The 22,038-nt window shown below is 38.9% G+C and overlaps 2 protein-coding genes across 5 annotated transcripts in view; both read right to left on the reverse strand.

The window, feature by feature from the left end:
- Window positions 1–2,401: 2,401 nt before the first annotated feature.
- LOC130915210 (syndecan-4-like) lies at window positions 2,402–17,940 on the reverse strand. The gene is made up of 5 exons (XM_057835076.1): window positions 17,677–17,940; window positions 9,954–10,086; window positions 6,688–6,887; window positions 4,371–4,638; window positions 2,402–4,288 (listed from the first exon to the last, which is right to left on the reverse strand). Exons 1-5 carry the CDS (start codon window positions 17,734–17,736, stop codon window positions 4,128–4,130), a joined length of 822 nt encoding a protein of 273 aa, XP_057691059.1. The 5' UTR covers window positions 17,737–17,940; the 3' UTR covers window positions 2,402–4,127.
- A 474-nt stretch (window positions 17,941–18,414) lies between these two features.
- ankrd28b (ankyrin repeat domain 28b) overlaps window positions 18,415–22,038 on the reverse strand; it is a 29,521-nt gene continuing 25,897 nt past the window's right edge. For 2 of the 4 annotated variants that reach the window (XM_057833918.1, XM_057833921.1), the window contains exons 26-27: window positions 19,812–19,903; window positions 18,416–19,728 (exon numbers count right to left, since the gene is read on the reverse strand). In XM_057833918.1, coding sequence (XP_057689901.1) covers window positions 19,445–19,728; window positions 19,812–19,903 — 376 coding nt within the window. In that variant the 3' untranslated portion in view covers window positions 18,416–19,444. Of the gene's footprint in view, window positions 19,729–19,811; window positions 19,904–22,038 lie in introns of all 4 variants that reach the window. The other 2 variants (XM_057833919.1, XM_057833920.1) reach the window with 2 other exon arrangements.

A 22,038-nucleotide genomic window follows, 5' to 3' on the forward strand; every position in this document is an offset into this window, starting at 1 on the left:
GTCGTTTAATCAACTAGTTAGTTCGAATAATTGAGTAATCGTATCAGGAATATTTAATGCGTTGCAGAATCAATTTTCGGAGATATAAAACCAATGCTTGCTAAGATTGCAGTTTCAAAAGAGCATTAAATGAGATTACAAAATAAAAGTACTGAGTGTTTCTTCAAACTACGCAGAATTGCACTTTTATTTAAAAGTAAATTAAAATACCTGAGCTTAAAATAAATAAATGAGGATCTAAGTACAACAAAACAACAATTGGCTGGCTTACATAGCAAAATTCTGCTTCCTTAAATGCTATAAAATGTTTAACGTTTTTTGACAGTGCTCTTAACAAATCGTTCAATCACATAACCCCCCCCCCCCCCAAAACGGCTAAATATACCTATAAACTAAATTACAAATGCATAACAAACATATTAGATCAAACAAAAACGTATCTTAATGTTGGTGTTAACAGGGAGCAGCTGGATTCAGCCATTTATTTCATATTCACAGTGTAAAATGGAAAGCACTTATATAGCGCATTTATCTACATGGTTACCATGCCCAAAGTGCTTTACATTAGCACACACAATGATGCTGTTGCCATGCAATGCGCTGCCAACCCATTGGGGGCAAATTAGGGTTGAGTGCCTTGCCCAAGGGCACTTTGACAGTGGGCAGACATAGCCAGGAATTGAACCGCTGACACTTCGGTCCAAGGACAACTCCAGCTACCAACTGCGCCATGGCCACCCTGTATCCACCCAAATCAATAAAACTAAATGCAAACACTTTCAAAACAAACCAACGTCACTAATTAAACGAATACTCAAAGCAGAAAAAATTGATTTGATGCTTTTTTTCTAATCGAGTTACTCAAGTTAATTGATTAATCGTTGCAGCACTAGTTTAGTTTAGGTGTGGTTTGGCTTGGCTTGACCTTGTTTGTTTGTTTGTTTGTTTGTTTTAGTGTGTTTGTCTGTTGGGATATCTTTACACACTGTTCACAGTAAAATATGAATAAATCTGAACTTACATCTCCCAGCAACATATATAGAGCTCAACAAAAATATATTAATACTCCTTAAAATGGATTAATCTTAGAGTGAGGGCAAAAAGTATGTGGAAACCTTTGGAATTGTTCGCATTTCTGCATGAATTATTCATGAAATAAGGTATAAATGCAATCAAAACCACAAAAATAAGCAATTCTCTGTTCAAGTTGTTAACATATAAAAATTGATTTTGGTATTGCAAAATCAGACCACATGTAAACCTCCTGTTTTGTTACAGGTTAAAATGACCCATTTTTAGTTTGAAGGTCTAAGAAATATATTTCAATTGTTTGTTTGTTAATTTATTTATTTATTTGTTTGGTTATTCTTATTATTATCATGAAACTTCTGCTTGCTGTAATTAGTCCATGATAATTAATTAATTATTAATTAATCTGGACTGAGATCTTTCCTGGTTGGAATGTGTCAAACGTACAAGAAGTGAATCTTTCTTGAAGTGCTGGGTAAGGCACACTACACATCCAACAGCGGTAGCACTTGCTCAAGACCCCAGCTGCTGCTGCAGATCCAGGAGATGACTGCACACCAATGCATGATGTAAAGAAGTGTGTGAGTGGTGTGTCTTATGATAATCAACAAATACAGTAGTAATCAAGTTCTTCTTGTTTAACATATCGTATATCGTATCGCACATATTATTGCATATCATCACATTGTAAATCGGTTTGTAAATGGTATTGTATCCTGTATTGTACAGTATATCGTATCATATATTGCAATTTGCATCATATATTACATGTCGCATTGTATAGCACGTTGTGTACTGTATTGTATCGAATGGTAAATATCATATCATATATATATCATTTATTGTACATCATAAAAGTGGTGAGCGCTGAGCGGTAAGGAGAACCATTCTGCTAGATGTATATAGACTAGTTATTAAAGGAGTTAATAATAACATCTTAATGCTTGTTAGGATTTTTGGGGGGTTTCAGACATCTTTATTAATTAAACTGAAAGTACTTGCAGCTCCTCCCATTGGACATCGATTTGTGTTTACATGCCCTCCTCTTCCAAAAACACCTGTTACTTAATTCTTTATCAGTTGCTCAAAACCAATGGTCCCTCTGTGTTTATGCATGTTCCTCTATGCATCATTGATTGTGAAAATAGGGTACCCTTTGACACCTCGCATGTCATGCTTGTACTTCCTTCATGGCAAAACAAAATGGTTTAAGACTGCCAGGACATTTACTATGTCAGTTGTGAAAATCAATAATCATACCAGTTTAGCAACACAGCTTTTGCATGAGTTCTGTGACATTTTAAATGACATTTTGTACATTTGAATCGCATCAATGTGTTCAACAACTTTTCCAATAAAAAAGGCATGCGTGTAAAATGATTTCCTCCGCTTTTATTAAATGTATTCATTCATGTATTGAAAACAATTGCATACATCTGGTTTACTGATAACTGAAATGAACCAGTAATATAATAAACCATACATTTGGAAAAACCTGATCAGTAGGAACAAAGATAAATAGAAGCACTGTACATTATATGTAATTGATTATAGCCTAAAATAGTATTAAATTAATACATACTGTATAGTATCACCGATAGAACTTCTCAAATGAAAGTCACAGTAGCTAAAGCGCTTGTGTGTTTCATTTAGATTTCTCTTTTTACACTAGGCTTTAAGAAAAGTATAATTATAAATGTAGTTCTTTGCAGCTAAAGCTAGACATGCTTTTTGGAAACTGTGTTCTTTAGTCTCAATGGGAACAATAAAATCACAGATAGTTAATGTTCAAAATATTCTGTTTATTCCAGCCAAAAATTGCTAGTTTACTATATTTCTAAAAGGATGTTCGAGAAATGTATAGGAGCCAAGTGTTCTGCAAAACAGCAATTGAATTTTTATAAACATTTAACTGAATAAAGGTAGGAGGTATTGCATGCGGTTGAAAAGAAATCAATTTTAACCAAAGCAAAATTTCTGCAAAATCTTTGGAAAAAATAATAACATCTTATTAGAGAGCTTTTTCCTACAAAGTACCGCATTATTCCACTATACACCTACAGTAAAGCTTTTATTTTAGTTGCTTGTTTTACTGAAAAAAAAACATTGTGCACAAAGTCCCTCAATTCTGGATGCTGTCACCAGCCAACGTTGTTATTATAGCTGCATACAGTTGGCAATCGCAATGGAATGTGGTTTAGCTTTGCTTGCTGCACTCAGTCATCACAGAAAATAGTACTGCAAATATTCAGAATGTTCAACATGAGGTCGACATACTGTGTGTGCAAAGGCATTAGGAATATAATGTAGACTGGAATTGTATTTTTCTTTAAAATGGCTTTTGGGTCAAAAATCTGAAAATATAAAATACATGACAAGCTACAATTTCACAAACACAACAAAGAGAATGTATTTGGATTAGTTACAAAATGAGATTTATGAGAAAAAAAGTTTTGTACCTGCAGAGAAACCCAATCTCACGTACCAATACTGGACAGAATATGGAATCACATATTCACTAGTCATGACAACAACAACAACAACAAAAAAACATTCAAACAGTCAGCAAAAAGCGCTAAACGAAATGTAACAACACATGAAATCTGACCTTGAACAAAAAGTTTCAAAGGGATCAATGTTCGGTTCTTTGGAATACCAGTACCATTTTATGACATCAATTAAAACACAATGGAGGCGTCCTACTTTTTTGTTTCAGTCAACTACTTCCTCATGACTATTTCGCCCAGCTGACACCATTACAGCTATCTAAAACGGGCAGTGTGGGTTTAAGGCACAGTGTTGAATAGACTTTTTTTTTTTTTTTAAATACAATGGCTGTGGTCCTGTGAAACTCTAGACACCCTTTAACTCCTTTTTCAGCTTGGAATAATATGAATGCATTGCATTTGATTTTTCCATTCTGTGTAAGAATCATGACATGAATAGCAATTGTGAATAGTGATAGCTGACGGTAGACACGAGCAGGGGAGTTCTCTGCTGTTCAAGATCGAGAAGGGTGTGTGTGGGGGATATTATTGATCTGTTATCAGTCCAAACTGGCAACTGATGATATCTATTCATAGTCCCTATTTGCCAGTTTAGGCGTAAAACTCCTTGGTTGGTGCTTTCTTGTAAGATGTGGAAAGTTTGCTGTCCCCGAGGTCATAGCTCCCTTCATCCTTCTTCTTCATGCGGTAGGCGAGGAGGACAAGGAGGAAGATGGCACAAAGCAATCCGACCACCACACAAGCTATCACCGCTGGAAGAGTAGAAAGAGCCATTGAAATGTTGTACCATGTATATGTTTCCTATAGAGCCATTGAATGTAAATTAGTGCTTACCAGCTAGCACCTCTGTTCGCTCCCACATGCTCTCAGATGTCACATCATCAGGAGAGTCATATCTTCTGCTGCCTCGACTGACGAGAATTTCATTTGTTAGAACTTCATCTTTGACTTCATCTTTGTCACCGTCTTTGGTGGCGAAGGAATTGTCCCATCTTTCCAGGCTGTTGTCCTCGTCTGGTTCTCTCATCTTCTTGCTTACAGAGGTGGAGCTGGGACTAGGAGCATTTGTGAACCAGTCAGCTGTCGGGCCTTTTTCTGGCACCTAAAAGATACAAGCAGCCATTTAAAATGGGTGTAAAGAAAACACCATTTAAAAAAATATACATGAAGATAAAATTGTGATTTTCGGGGTAGTAATGATGGGTCATTAGCAAATTTAATTACAAGTATGCAAAGTACCAAAAGGTAATATTTTTGTATTTTATTATTCATAAAATATCAATATTTAATGCCATTCAAATTTTTTTTATCATTCATTAGGAATGCCACGATTTCATATTTTTGCACCCAAGTCTGAGTCAGAGTCATTTTGAGAATCTGCTGATACAGTCCCAAACAGATACAGGGAAAAAAAAAAAAATTGAATAAAAGTTCCCAAAATGTCACAGTACTGTACTTTCTTTAGTACTTCCTCTTCCACTTTTTCTGGGAGTGCTGCAGAGTATAAAACGTATATATTTTTGTATCTTTTGGCAATGCCAGTGTATTTCTGGATTCTTTTGTTACTTTTTAGCCCTTGAAAAGTAAAAATAAAAAAAAAATATATATATATATACATACATATAAATTAGGCCTGAACGATTATTTCCAGTGAGCGGCAGTTCTGTGGGCGGAAATGCCTTGTTGATGCCAGAGGTCAGGAGAATGGCCAGACTGGTTCGAGCTGATAGAAAGGCAACAGTGACTCAAATAACCACCCGTTACAAGCAAGGTAGGCAGAAGATAATCTCTGAACGCACAGTACGTCGAACTTTGAGGCAGATGGGCTACAACAGCAGATGACCACACCGAGTGCCACTCCTTTCAGCTAAGAACAGGAAACTGAGGCTACAATTTGCACAAGCTCATTGAAATTGGACAATAGAAGATTGGAAAAATATTGCCTGGTCTGATGAGTCTCGATTTCTGCTGCGACATTCGGATAGTAGGGTCAGAATTTGGCGTCAATGACATGAAACCATGGCTCCATCCTGCCTTGTATCAAGGGTTCAGGCTGGTGGTGGTGGTGTAATGGTGTGGGGAATATTTTCTTGGCACTCTTTATGCCCCTTGGCACCAATTGAGCATCGTTGGAACGCCACAGCCTACATGAGTATTGTTGTTGACCATATCCATCCCTTTATGACCACAATGTACCCAACTTCTGATGGCTACTTTCAGGAGGATAATGCGCCATGTCATAAAGCTGGAATCATCTCAGACTGGTTTCTTGAACATGACAATGAGTTCACTGTACTCAAATGGCCTCCACAGTCACCAGATCTCAATCCAATAGAGCATCTTTGGGATGTGGTGGAACGGGAGATTCGCCTCATGGATGTGCAGCCGACAAATCTGCACCAACTGTGTGATGCCATCATGTCAAAATGGACCAAACTCTCTGAGGAATGCTTCCAGCACCTTGTTGAATCTATGCCACGAAGAATTGAGGCAGTTCTGAAGGCAAAAGGGGGTCAAACACGTTACTAGCATGGTGTACCTAATAAAGTGGTTGGTGAGTGTATATTGCAAAGGCAATACGTATATACTTTTTGCAATGGTTGCACTGGTGCGTCACACACTTTTCTTAAGCAAAAAACGTAGGCACATCCAGATTTTTCATGGCATCACCTTTTACGCCAATATCTTTCCATAACATTCATACAATTCATTCATTCATCTTCTGAACCGCTTATCTTTACGAGGGTCGTGGGGCCTATCACAGCTAACTCCAGGAAAATGGCGAGGTACACCCTAAACAGGTTGCCAGCCAGTTGCAGGGCACATATAGACACACAACCGTTCATACACATACCTAAGAACAATTTGGAGTGCTCAATTAGCATACATTGGGATGTGGACCCGCAGAAAACCCTTGCAGGTACGGGAAGAACATGCATTCTCCACACAGGAAGGCCGGAGCCAGGATTGGAGCCATGATCTAAAACCCGATCTTTTTTCACCCAATTCCAATCCTGTGAAAAATGGCGCAATCGGCCAGATTTCAGATCACGTGATCCGACTGGGACATCCCCATTACTTATCGCTATTAAATTTTAATTTTAAAAACAAACATATACATTAGCTATACTGTACAGATTTTTTTTTTTACCTCCTTGTCCTTGGTGGCCTCATTGTTTTCTGTTGTTCCGCTGTCTGTCACTGTGGTCGACGGATTGCGGCTGTCTGCTGCTTTAGTGGGTTGATAGTGAGTAGAGCTTGCTGTTGCCCGAGTTGGATGCATTTCTATTTCTTCGCTTTTGTTCGAGTCAACAAATGTGGTAAGGATAGTTGTCTCCTTGTCCTCGTTGCCTATCAACAAAAGATTTACATGAGCAACGTTTCAGCAGACCTTTGACTCAAAAAACAGCTCATACAGTATTGCAATGATCAACTGTAACACAATTTGGTAAACCACCTGTAAACTATGTTTGTAATGTGAGCTGTCCGCCAAATGCACCTAACCTCAGTAAACCTCACAACAAAATCATTCCACTGGAACATATAGAATTAGGATTGCATATATTTAGTCTTGTACTTATAGTTAATTTTTTCCAGAGTGCAAACCATGTTCCACCATATAACTGCAATGATATACAGTATTTCTGTGTACAAACAACTTTAGGTCCCTCAAAGGTGCAGTGAGAGTGATGAAGCAAGTAGGAACGTGACTTGGAAGGGCATTATTGTTATTTTAATTCAGTGTGGAATGATTGTCGATTAACTGGTGACTGCATTTTGAAGTTAAATGGTTGTAGCAGTCAGAGTTGATTCATTTTAACCAATTTGCAGATTGAACAAAAGAAAAAGAAAAAAACAATAGGAAGCTGATCAATATCCAAGAAATCATCTTCCGCAATAATGACTGTATCTTTGAAAACCATTGGTAAATAATAGTTTATTTCAAAAGCTGCTGAACCATTTTCCCATATTGATCACGCATCTTGCTTTTGCCAAGCTACCCTTTGCCATGTTGCGTGTTAGCCATTTGTGCAAAACTCCCTGCGCTTGCTGTGTAGGTGGAATTCGTTCCGCCTCCACTCAGCTTTCTGCACCCGTGGTCCCAATTGACTGTTCTTCTGAAAGGCTCACATCGTTGTGTGGATTGTTTCCCTTCTTAGGCCTGTTGATTCCCATGACCGGTCCCCAGATTGCTGCGGTGGTAGCTGTCTTGGCGGTGGCCTGTCTGACGCTTCCCGCATGGTGGGTTCTGTTTGTGTGTTCAAGACACTGGGGAATATGGGGCTTAGTCAAGTCCCCAGTCATGAGACCACGGACCCCTGCTCCCTGGAGGACATACAGTATGTGCCGCTGCTTTACGGTCGAGGCCTTGCACGTTTTTTAAGTTTACTGCAAAGATGTCAACTCTAACCACCCGCTGGGTGTCGTCTTTGGAACTGAAGAGGCTTCCCTGTGAGGTCTGTCTCTGGGATTCCTTATGACAACGCTGGTATTGGGCATTCAGTGCTTTCAGCACCACTCTCTGGTGGTCAGCAGGGATGAAATACAACAAAAACTATGAATGTAACTACAATTCTATGAAACATAAATAAACGTGAGCCAGAGCATCCTCATGTGGAAAGGTACTGTAAGGACTGGACCTGTGATTTCACAGGAACTTACATTTCTTCCGGGAGTCAACCAAGGTTCATGTGTGGCTTTTTTGCTATGCATACTTAAACTGTGCATGCGCCAAGTGATCATTCAATGCTATCAGCACCTCCTTCTTGCGGTCATTCGGGTTTCAAAGAAACGTTGGTATAGTTGTAAGTTCCGTAGCAACTATTAAACTTTAGAATGGCCAAATTGTTACAACTGTATCAATGTTTGCCCTTTGTTCATTATTTAGCAGGATACTTCCTAGTCCATATCGGATGATAAACAGATGACTGTGATTTAAAAATGAAGTGAATGGTTCTTTGGCACATTGCTGAGCATGCAAATTGTATCTTTTCTACTATTATTCACTGTGTTACTAAAATGACTGCTCTGAGCAAAGCCTAAGGCTTGTGTACATTAGCTATCCACAGTAGTAAGAGTTTGGTGTTAGATGTATGGCTCGAACTTGGCAAGTGCCTTATAATTCTTACTTGCCTTTGCCTATCTTTAGTGTGCCTAATTGAAGCATGTAAGGCGAAAAACAGTACTGTATTTAGAAAATTAAAATATAATGAAAAATTAGGAAGATTGTTCATAATTTTATTCATATAGGAAATAAACAATTGAAACTACCTCTTCATGGGCTCACCACCTGTGGGAGGGACCAAAGGGGTCAGGCACAGAGGGAGCTGGGTGGCAGCCGAAGTTACAATTCAGTTGCATGTTACAATGTTACAATCAACATTGGCGAACCGGTGAATGGATAGGTTGAACACTGTATTTCGTGTTGAGGATCACCTTTTTTTCCCTTCATATGCGATCCCGAACGTGAATACTGTCTATTTTACTACATTACCTGTAACGTTTTTCTGGTTGCCCGGGGTAATTGGAAATCAGTTTACTTCGAGCTGTATAGAAAGTGTTGGAATGTGCTCTCTTGGTGTTTATAGCATGGTTGCTTAGATACCTGAGGTTGTAACACCCAGATTTTATGAAACCAAACTTGCTCCCCTTGATCACATAAAATGCTTGGGCATAAATAAGAGTCATTATGAATAAAATGTATTTTCCATCTGGTGGTTTATAATAAATCCTACTGTAGTCACATCACCTTGGGAGAAACATTTGGAACATCCACAATTGTCAGAAAAATTAAAGCATTCATCTAAGTGTGTAAAGAAGTCAAATGAAAAAAAAGAGCAACAGTTCTTTCTGGTTTAGGTACAAAACCAAACCTGATGCCTGGCAATAGCTCAAACACACATAAACACGCCCATTTAATGATTGAAACACATCACCAGCGTTTCCTGTACAATTAAATACTCCCCAAAAAGGTTGCAAAATTTTTCTTTTGTTGTCTACAGCAGCTTATTCTGCTGTTGCGAATTACTCGGGCCTCTGGTACTCTGAGGAGATGGCAACCTGAACATGTAAGGGAATGTTAAATTCAGCGTTGAGTCCAAATTTTGCAACTCTGTGCACACAATCCTGAAACTCCTTGTAATTTGTTACTAATGGTAAATTTGTTTTACTTGTTCCATGTTACTGATAATTGATAATTTGATCAAAGTCTTAAGTACACATGACAAGAGTTGAAACCACTGCAAAAAAATAATCGAGTCAGTTGTATTGCTCATCCCACAAACAGGTAGTAAACATTATTAAAACAGCAGGAAAGAATCTAACTTTGCACAAAATTAAAAGAGATTTTCTTTTGTTTTATTTTTATTTAAAAATACAGTGCACCGTACCAATCAAAAGTCAGCAGAGTCCCCTTACCATAGTCTCCGGATCCAGAACCTGAGCCAAAGTCCTCCCCGTCTTCATCATCAACCGGGAGGTCACCTGATGTTTGACCCTCTATGTAAAGGTCATCACCAACAAATGAGAGGGACTGAGAGGAGACCAGCATCTGAGAGGTGAACATAATAATAATAATAATTATTATTATCAAATAGAAGTGAATTTATATTTCATGAGAATCAGAAATGAAAAAAAGGGGAGGACTATCCAACTACAATTCATTGACTAGTTGACCTTTGGTTTCTGAGGATATGTCAATAAAGTGATACCATATTGACGCAAGGAAAAAGAGGTCATAGTTTGAAGCACTGCACATAGTTTCAAAATTCACATGCTGCTCCAGTGATTTGCAACACGACTGACCAATAACCCATAAATCTGTTGCCATCTAAAAAAGCATTACACGAAGAAGTCAAGGAACGGTTAATAGCAAAAATACATTTTTGGGCTTGGTCCTGGCAACATTACCTTTGCAGAATGCAGTGTAACGATAAGCCTGAAATTTAGTAAGATACACACAACCATACAAACACACACAGATGAATGTGGCCCATTGAGACGTGAAGTATGCACTTCTGGTATGCATGCAATGCTTCCACTAACACAGGTGCTAACACACATGAATCCCAGCAAAAGGATGGGAACGACTTATGAAACAGGTGCTGAAAAAAAAAAGGAACAAAAAACAACACAAACAAAACAACATGACCATAAAAGTTGCTCTGATTCAGGGAGCAACAATTTATTATGTGACACAAAACAGATGTGTATCATCATATTGTGGTGTAATACTTAAAGATCATCATGTACCAAAGGCAATATGTTAATGATTAATGCTTGAAGAGACACTTATTAAAGCGGAAAATCAGAATCCAAGGGAATGAGTAAATAGATTGGAATATTTTCTAGAAAACACAATAAAGACTAAATCCAGTTAATTAGCAAAACAATTACAATCAAAATTGCTTATGCTGACCCTTTCCATAGTTACAGGGAACTGGATCCCATCAAAGCTGATTTCAGGTGAAAGGAAAATCCCATGTGAGAATTGAACACAAGCTACGTTGACTAAAGTCAAGCGAATGTAGCACGACAACCATCAATTACCACTAACAACCATGAGCTATCAAAACTATGCCTCATGCGATATAGGTGATATGCCAATTGAGGAAGCTTTTCTTGTCAAAGTAAGGAGAAGAATGGGAGCCTGGAAAACCACAATTGTCTATATTCAAAGCAAACAGTTTCTGGTCTGATGTGGTCTTTAGGTTTTTCTTTATTGAGAGAAAGCTGCTCATACCAGTGCCTACACTCTGCTGTGGAGGGAACGGTTAAACCGTGATGAAAGAAAGCAGGATTCCCTTTTATGGTGATACAAGCTCACCTTACTGTGACCTCAGGTGCTTTCATCTGTTGAAAAGCGAAAAACTGCCTACCATCTTTTTAAATACCACACACTACACACAAATATCACATCAACTAGATGGAACCAGAAGGCCAGAATGGAACTATACTTCTAGGTTGTAGGCTAAACGCCAATAGAATAAAGCCACTAAGAACTACAATACAATTCACTATAACACCCCTGTGCAGGGAGTTGAAATAAGGCATGTTTACATAAAAAACAGATATCTGGAAAACATACATGGCGTCTCTGACACACACAGATCATACAGTATATATACCCATCTGGTAGCCTGGTGCTCTGTCATGAGAGTTTGCTGGAAATAGCCTTGTGATAGTAGTAAAACATTGCACATACACAGTAGGCAAAGGTATGTGTGATTGGCTCAGGAAAACGCATGAATAAATTTTGTAGTAAATTGTTTATATCACTTTGGATCACGGTTATTATGGAAAAATAGTATTTCTAACATGGGCAGAAAGTCAATGATAATGACTGACGCATTGGTAGCATGGTTGTGTAACCACCTTGCGTACACAGCAGGACGGCAGCACCAACTGCTGCTTACTTTATAGTTCGTATATGTATTTTTCATACTGAAATCTTTTAAGTGCTTCCCCTTGTGATAGGTTTAATTACCTTTGAATGAAACTGTAGCAAACTTTTTTTTTTCTAGCCACGTATGCTGCTTTTCCATCGCAAAGACCCTGATGGAATAAAATATTTTCATCATATCAGTTAAAAAGAAGTACATTGCTTCTCAACCAATTTTATTCAAGGGGAAACTTGGGGCAACATGACGGAAGTGGAAACTGTGGGAAGAACTGGCATTTTTCTGCTCTTTACAGGGAATACTGTACTACAACACCAGAAGAGTGGTGTGAAATTTGACACTCAACTTATACACTCACTGCTCTGCTGTTTTTAAAGGAATCATCACTTTCCAACAAGCGTTTTACACTTGAGCAGTTTTTCTAACTACATTGGTTGCCGTTGACAACGAAAGACGTCCAAATCCATTTTGATTGGGTCGGGCTGGCAGTGAATTTGCACTGCGAACTCTCACAGTGAAGGCAGCAAATACATGACAACAGAACACCTTTGTAAACATTAGGGGTGTAACGGTACATGTATTTGTATTGAACCGTTTCGGTACAGGGTGCTTGGTTCGGAACTGAGGCGTACCGAACAAGTTTCTGACGTAATGTAGTGGTATGTAACCCTTACTTTTCGAGACTGTGGTCATAAAGTTAATATGAGAAACTTGAAACTATTCAGTGTTGCAACTGTTCAATTTTGCACATCAGATATTTTTTTAAAGAAAAAGTCTGAGCCAATGTTACTTATTTTTATTTTGTTTTTCAAAATATCTACATTTCAGAATATTGTATTTTCTATTTTTGAGCAGAATTCTAGCTTTGTATAGGCTAATGTTCCTATTGTTGAAAGCACAAAAGTGTGTAATAAACAACTAGCACATTTATATTTTGTTTTCTTACTGTACCGAAAATGAACCGAACCGTGACCTCAAAACCGAGGTACGTAACGAACCGAGATTATTGTATACCCTTACACCCCTAGTAAACATAATACAAAAAAACTTAAATTTGCAGATTTTTAATATTGAATGATCGCTGCCAGCAATCACAGTTCAAATGGATTCGAAAACTATCACCTTTATGGGCAGCCAATGTGTTAACCTGGGTTCATTTGAATGCCTGGGGATCATTGAGCCAGGCCCCAAGGTTCACAGCAGTGGGCAACACACACGCACACAACGTACCTGCCTCTTTGTGAATCCCGTCCTTTGGGACCATCAAAATGATTGTGACAGCTGTTCAGAACAACAACGTTCTCAGGCTTTTGGCAACACCAAAACGTAGAACATCCTAGTTTGAGATACATGTGCCATTTATTTATTTAGAACCAATCTTTGAGAGCAACCCTTTTGACAGATATTAGACATATGTAAGAGCAAGAACAGACATTATTGCAAAAACGATATGAGAGTGGAACTTGCCAAGGTGAAGTCTAACATTCCTGAACTTATCTCTAACACTAAAAGCAACAATGATTTGCAGTAAATATTTTGGTCTTCTGATTTTTGAGCGAAATCATGATTTATTGGTCTATTGATTTAAAACTACAACAAAACATAGTTTGTTTTGTGTACCTGTATAACGTACGGGATTCTGTGCCAGCCTTGTGAAAGCCCACACAGCTATGTGAAAGGCAAAACTGCTCATAGTATTGATAGATTAATATTTGACAATAATCCATGATGTAAAAATATGTTTGCTAACAAGCAAACTAGGACAATAAAACTGTAGACATAAAATCATCAAAACAGATGGATAGGACTTGCTACTTCAGTATTAAAATTTAATATAGATATGAATGAATAAATTGAAGTGCTGCACATGTAAGCAGAATATTAAATGTGCTCCTATTGGGCTATCTACAGTTATTTACTGTATATATAGGCTACCATAAATGTAGTCTTGATTAACTAATTCCCTGCCAGCCCATGTTTATATATGTGGTATTCACAGAGTTTGCGTTGTGGTAGTTAGTAACAAGAAGAAAATGAATATCTGACAGCAATAGACGTCCGACACATTTAACTGGCAGTGCCTTGGCGTGATCGAATGATTGCTGTTAGCCCTCCCATTTAAATGGGAGGCGATGGCAGACAAAGAGTTACATTTTTTTAGACTGATACTGGAACTGAACTGTTGCTCGATGGAAGGTGATGAAAAAACTACGTATTCATCTCTGGACAAATTAAAAAGTCTCATGTTGATAATGATAAACCTTATATGCATGTTTTTGGAATGTGTGAGGAAGCCCAGAAAGCCCTGAATGGCCAGAAAAAAACCCCTAACCAAGGTGACTGAGAATATGTAAGCTTCACATCAGGATAGGCATGTGAGATTACCGGTTTCAAGGTATACCGTGGTATGAAAACGTCAAGGTTTCAAAAAGAAATCCCTCACTTGCAGCTGTAAGGCTCAACCCTCTCCCACCGGTTGTTGCTCAGTGTAAGTGAGTCAGCTGTGCTACACGATGGCTGGAGGAGGTGAAACACCTGAACCCCCCCCCCCCCCCCCATCGAAGATAACGAAATCGCTGGTACGGGAATACTTCGGCTACAGAAAACTTACAGTAGGCTGTTAGGTTAGGTTAGAGGAGGAGGGCAAACAGACAGGTAGAAAATGCTTGCGCTGCTGATGAGGCAATACCTCCAATGATTTCGCATTTATACAAAATTTAAGGTTCGTAAACACTGTCATGGACATTTCCCACCAGCTAAGAGAGTTAACTCCAGTAAGTTTAGTAAGGAGGTTTTATATTGAACCGTTTGATAGGCCCACTTCGATTCAATACACAAAAACATTCGATCCAAATGAAAAGCTCCCAAAATGTATTTTCCGATTTTTGTCATCTCTATTGCTAAAATGTCCAGCGCAGCTTTGCCTTGAAAAAAACAAACTCTGCTGCTAGCAGCCCCCCTCTTCCACTCCTCCCTCAAATTGTATGAAAGGTGGGAGCTGTGGCGCACGAGGATCATTGCTCGTGAGGAAAGACAAAAACTTAAGGAGGCGGCTTGCCGGCTTCAATATTGTACAGATCTGTTGTTTGGCAGCATTTTGGGTGAGCTGATATGCCATCCCCACTCGTACATATTTAAACAAAGACAAAGTCCGCCAATCTATGGTTGCAGACTTGGCTACTACAAATAACCTTGCTTTGACAACAGACAGGTTAAGACCGTGGGTCACAGAGAGCGAACTCACGGTTACATGATGAACAATGAGTGGTAAATTAAAAGCGCTGTACTTCAAATCGTCCTGTTTATGAAAGTCAATTGTCAAATGCTGGTGTTGTGCAGTAATTAGCAAACGTGACTTCTGTGGCGTTTGTTAACTTTTTTTAATGCCCAACAAATACTCGCGTGCACACACTAGATATCATCAAATTGCAACGTAGATGTGCTACGTTAGATCCCCCCAAGTTCCATGCAGTTGGCTGTCTGAGCCCAGAGTGATCATGGGACACGTAGTCCATATACTACATCGATGAATTAAAAACCGCCATGACTGAATGGAAGTTAAGCAGGCCAAATCAATCCATACCAGTGACTGTAGATAATGCTGCAAATATTGTCAATTCACTACGTAACACAGATGGATTCGGACCACAAATAGGATGTTTTTCCTCATGTGGTAAACATACCTGCTAAGAGAGTAATAGCAATCAACAGTGTGCCCGCCTCACTTTACAAACAGTAAAGATTGCTCTCAGCACTTTTATACAAAATTTCTTCAGATCAGTAAGAAGCAGGCACATAAATGTTATGCTCTGTAATGCATGTTTAAATGATGGCATTATTTTTGCTTGTTAGCAAAATTAAAAAAAAAAAAAAAACACTTGTATTTTTGTTGTTGTTTCGGAGCATTAAATGTATTGAATCGAAAACCGTGTACCTCGTATCGAAAATCGTACTGAACCGTGACCTAACTGTATCATTGCATCCCTAATGTTTAGTGTGTCTATCGGTGGTAAAACATGTTAATTTTTCTCTCTGGCAACTGTGTTGAGAAAGAGAGTACGTGTATAACGTAAACATGATACGAATCATACAAATGTGCTTTTTATGGAAAATAATTAAATTAGTTTTGTTCTGATGGTAATAATGTTAAAGTAGGCTGAGGGTTTAGGAGGCTCACTGGAATGCATGTATTTGAATTTTATTTTGAATATTCAGTTATTTTTAATTTTATTCTAACATTATACTTATGTTCCAATTTGCTCATGTTATGAAGAATGAAAATCATGTTCAATGGAATTTTTTTTTATTTTTTTAAACCCAGATATCTCAAAGTAACACATTTGAGAGCTGTAATTGCAATACCGTGATATTTTGGCTTAAGGTTATTTTACCATCAGATTATCATACCAGCACACGCCTACATCAGGAGGTCATGACTCATCCTGAACCTCATTACAGTGAGACAGTCACTTAAACCACGAGTACAATGCTGGCTTTGACATGTACCTTAGTTGTTGTTGTTTCTTTGTTTCCCAATGTATTTAATTTTTTTCAGACACATTTGTCTTGCCAATTGATGTATAGACATTCCACACATGAAGGCAGGTAGGTCATACCTGTGATTCTAACTATCAAACACGGGACATATGCCAACAAACAATGGAAGCAGATGTCCTCGTACATCTCCCAAATTCTGTGTCACACGCGTCTCCGAGCTTGTCTGAACTAGCCCAGAGGAACTCACGGTGAGTCATCCATCCAGAAAATGACACAAAACAGCTCACATCCCGTCACGAGCAAGAATCCCGCTTCGACATTCGTCATTCACATGGCAGCAACATTGCTGGTTGACTAACCAGTAATTCTAAAAGCCACACTCTTGCCAACTGAGATAGTTTCATAAACCGACATAAGGCACCATTCCCAGCAAATTTAAGAGTTTTCGGAAAGTGAGGCGACGCAAGAACTTTCACAGCGAACAGTCTTTTTAAAAAAAAAAAAAAAAAATCCTAGTCTGCGTACACGCGTTTAAAATCTACAGGGCAGTCAATGTACTGTAAATCGGGAGACAACAAACTAAACTCTCTTGAGCTAGTCTCAGATTTCAACTGGCCTGCTTTAAACAACACACAGCTCGCGAGTCAAAGACCATACTTTTTAGGGAAAAATGAACATAATTTCATTGTACTTAATCTGATATTTTAAAAATGGCTCTTTTGTCCCTGTTAACTCCCCCCCTTCCCCCAGCAGTTTAAGCATGCTTCCAGGTGTTTTCCAGCTTTACGGCACACAGACGAGAAAATAGGTTGGGTTTTTTGGTTGGCGAGGGAAGACAAATGGCCCGACGAGGCATGTGAACGTCACTTAATTAAATTTAAATCTAAATCAAACATCTGGGAATGAGAAAGTGGTGGTTAGGGTTTGGGGAAAAGAAGTCACAAGTAGCAAACACAATGATCCAGTGTCGAACTTGACACAATCAGCCACCTACACAAACAGAAAAGGCTAGGAGTGAATATTAGTCGACCTAAAAGCATTTCTCTCCTATCTAAATACTAATTTGCTTAAACTTTAAGGTATTGTGTATGCTCTATTCACGGCTAGAAAGAGTTAAAAAAAAAAAAAAAAAAAAAAAAAAAAAAGTTCTGACAGAAAATAAATGCAGGAATACACACAATAGAGAGGTAAAAAAATAAATTAGCGTTAACATTCCACGTAAGAAAAAGCTGAGACGTACTTACTTTTTCACTTATGAATCCAGGAGCCAGCCCGACCAGTAACAACAACCAAAGAGTCCTCATCTCAGTTTTCAGCGAGACGACGGTAACTGAAGAAAGTCAAGAAACTGTAGAAAGTACCTAAATGGAAATGTGTTCCAAACAAAGTGAAGTCCTTATCTATCGCAATCACGTTTCGTCAGTATTTTCGACAATGCCCAAATCTCTGCTTTACGGCGTGCCGCAGCTGGACGAGTCAAGATGAGTGTGTGTGTAGGAGTCGCTCTTCAGTCTGGAAAAGTTGTTTGGTCTGGCAAAGCAGCGTGACGCCTTGATGTCGTCATCACGCGATTGCGTCAACTGAAGTGTAAGTTAGAGGCGGGTTCTACGGCCAATGGAATCAATGTATTGATTAAATAAAAGCAAGAATGCCTAGATTTAAATTATAACACCCTCAAATATAGTGAAACAACTACCACCATAATTGATTTCACCTTACCAAATTGGCCTAGTTAAAATTAATTTGACGTCTATCACAGTCAGTGGCAGACATTTTTCAAACATCAGCATTTATTTCTTGTGCCAACCACTCTACTGTATGGAAAACAAGTGCCCAAATGGCATATCGTGACTCAGTTTCAATGAATTAAATTGCCAAACACGAATGTACTAATGTATAAAAAAAATTAGAACGTTTGCAAATGTTTTGTAGTTTTGTGTATAAATGTAATATACAGTATACCTAATGATGAGCCAATTCCATATCCAGTATCTCAATTCTTTATTACTCATAAAATATACACCAATTTCAGTACTGAAATAATTCATTGCAACTTTTGATTCTTTTTAAATATGTACACTTTCCAGTTATATCCCACCCGCAAAAACTGTTACAGGGAATTAAATGTACATATTTCCAGTTATATTAAAAACCTTCTAAAACAATAAACCCCTCTGACTAATAGTCAAAGAAAGTCAAATTAAATTTTTTTCAGTTAATTTTTTTTCTTTCTGTCCATGGTTTACACCCGTATCTCAACAGTGGCTCAGCTCTTCATTACTGGTACTTACCTAGTCACTGTGCTTTTACACTTCCCCACCCCACCTCAGTATTAAATGAAGGCACACAATGACAATGATATAGGACCAAAAAGTACACAAATAATTTATTCTAGAGACTAAACCAGGATGGACAGATCGATACACACGGGTGATAAAATAATGTAAATTATTGTTCTTTTCAAGAGGATAGGGAGTTAAAGGCAAACATACTTTAAAGTTTTGATCTCACACTCAAACAATTTCCCTCCTGTGTGACACAGATTTGAAAGGGCAAGTGCATTCTGAAGATGAGTGCGTAGAATCTAACTCTAAAAACACGGAAACATCTCGAAAACTTTGAACTGGGTGCACTGCCTCAAGGAAAACCAACAGACGCACACCCCCAAAACAAACAAATTAATCATGCATACTTAATTAAATTTGGGTTAAAATGCATCTGCATTTTTTGGTCCATGCTGGTTAAGCTTTCTGTGATGTGCTACCGTCCTTCCATCAGCATGTTATTGCAGTAAAAACGTTGCTCTATGCCCATTGAGTGCAGTCACTTAAAAAGTGAGTCAGTGTAGCCTTGTATCAGCTGGAAGGACACCTGGTGCTGGATGAGGTCGGGAGGGGATGAGTTTTAAGGCTCCTGAAGGGGTTAGTCTTTTTTTCTGCCCTACCAAGCTGGCCCTGGGTGAACTTTTAAGACACAGTGTGTATGTGTATGTTTCGAGCAGTTTTCTGTCCTTCAGTACGTTTCTGAGTCAGAATCGTTGAGCTCGTCATCTTTGTAGAAAACATCATGATGGCTAATGTTGTTGAAGCTGCAGTAGGAGCTATGCTGCCCACGCAGCACAGGTAGGCTATCAAAGGTGACGCTTTTGGAGGGGCTGGTGGTGTAGTGGTTAATGGCACTGAAAGGGAGGGTGGGCGCCAGGGTACAGGGGGACACAGGCATCATGGTGGCCAGGATGAGGGCGAGGCAGTCTGCCACATCTTTGTTGGGGGCACAAGCCAAGGCGGGTGTGTAGCCTGAGGGAATGACCAAACATACCAGTGTTTATTATAAGATGTGACATGTTTGTAAATTTTGAGGATCTGAGTGATACATTTACCATTCTCATCGACGGCAAGGACACTGGCTCCTTTTGCGAGAAGCTCTTGAACCACCACCGTCAGGCCATTCCTTGCAGCTACGTGCAAAGGCCTTGAATTGGGGAAAATAAAGGATTGAGTAGAAAGGTTGAGTCGCAAAGGGGTGGAAAACGTCTCGTCATATTTTATTGGAAGCCTCAGGAATTTGGAAAATAATCATTTGCACAAGTTTGGCAGCATTTACTGTATATATCAGGATCAAGATTATAGCACAATAAATTTATTTAGGGTGTCAAATGTAAAGACCGCGGCCCGGAAACGGCTCACCGGGGGGTTCAATATGGCCGGAAGGGTTGTTTTGACTGAAAGTTATGGTTTATTCATACACTAAATAATTTATAACGTATTACTTCAAAAATATACTGCTGTGGCCCACTTGAGATCAAATTGACGTGAATTTGGCCTACGAACAAAAATTAGTTTGACACCCCTGACATACGGTAAATAAACATGAGCATTCATTTCATTTCAGCACAGTGAAAGAGTATTGCTTCTGAAGTTCTGGGCTCAAGTCTCAGCTCAGTTTTTTTGGTATGGTATTTCCCTTTGTTGTTTGCCTTAGTACAGTATGAATGGGAGTGAACGGTTGTTTAACTATACCAGTGTGACCTGTGTGACAGTGTGCATCCTGCCTCACATTCAAAGTCAGCAGGCATTAAACTTTCCCATGAGAGATACATCTCCAATAGTTTGGACAAACACGGTGTTTGCTCCTTTGAAATACTGGTAATTTACATAAAAAGGGTCAATTTCCAACAACCCTGGAATTTTGCAACTAAGTTAATAGTAAGTACCAATAAAGCGTTGAGGTTATTATGGTCATGGTTATGATGAAGTGTACCACAAAGGAAAGAATCGTGTTTAACAATTCAAAAGCTGAATTTCATTTTTATGATTTGTAATAGTGGAGAAAAACGTCAAAAGCCAATGTTTACAGGAAGTACGTAAAGTAGCTGTGGCAAGTTATTTTTAAATGCCTATTATAGCCAATCAAATGAGAGTATTTCAGATTGTCCCGCCTACTCGTCATGCAATGGCTGGCTACCCACTGTAATATTCTGATATATTGGAGAAACGAGCTTCAATGGCATTGACGGAATTGAAGGGGGCTTCCATTGAGTTGCAAACGAGAGACAAACCAGAGACATACAGTGGGGCAAATAAGTATTTAGTCGTCCACCAATTGTGCAAGTTCTTCTACTTGAAAAGATTAGAGAGGCCTCTAATTGTCAGCATGGGTGAACCTCAACCATGAAAGACAGAATGTGGGGAAAAAAACAGAAAATCACATTGTTTGATTTTTAAATAATTTATTTCCAAATTAGAGTGGAAAATAAGTATTTGGTCACCTACAAACAAGCAACATTTCTGGCTGTCAAAGAGGTCTAACTTCCTCTAACAAGGTCTAACGAGGCTCCACTCGTTACCTGTATTAATGGCACCTGTTTTAATTCATTATCGGTATAAAAGACACCTGTCCACAACCTCAGTCAGTCACACTCCAAACTCCACTGTGGCAAAGACCAAAGAGCTGTCGAAGGACACCAGAGACAAAATTGTAGACCTGCACCAGGCTGGGAAGGCTGAATCTGCAAAAAAACGCTTGGTGTAAAAAAAAAAAAAAAAAATCAACTGTGGGAGCAATTATTACAAAGTGGAAGACATACAAGACCACTGATGATGTCTCTAGATCTATGGCTCCATGCAAGCTCTCACCCCGTGGCGTCAAAATGATAACAAGAACGGTGAGCAAAAATCCCAGAACCACACGGGGGGACCTAGTGAATGACCTACAGAGAGCTGGGACCACAGTAACAAAGGCTACTATCAGTAACACAATGCGCCGTCAGGGACTCCAATCCTGCACTGCCAGACGTGTCCCCTTGCTGAAGCCAGTACATGTCCAGGCCCGTCTGCGGTTCGCTAGAGAGCATTTGGATGATCCAGAAGAAGACTGGGAAAATGTGTTATGGTCAGATGAAACCAAAATAGAAATTTTTGGTTGAAACTCAGGTTCTCTTGCTTGGAGGAAAAAGAATACTGAATTGCACCATACCCACTGTGAAGCATGGGGGTGGAAACATCATGCTTTGGGGCTGTTTTTCTGCAAAGGGACCAGGACGACTGATCTGTGTAAAGGAATGAATGAATGAGGCCATGTATCGAGAGATTTTGAGTGAAAATCTC

This window comes from Corythoichthys intestinalis, chromosome 4 (assembly GCF_030265065.1).
Source record: "Corythoichthys intestinalis isolate RoL2023-P3 chromosome 4, ASM3026506v1, whole genome shotgun sequence".
Lineage (NCBI taxonomy): Eukaryota > Metazoa > Chordata > Actinopteri > Syngnathiformes > Syngnathidae > Corythoichthys > Corythoichthys intestinalis.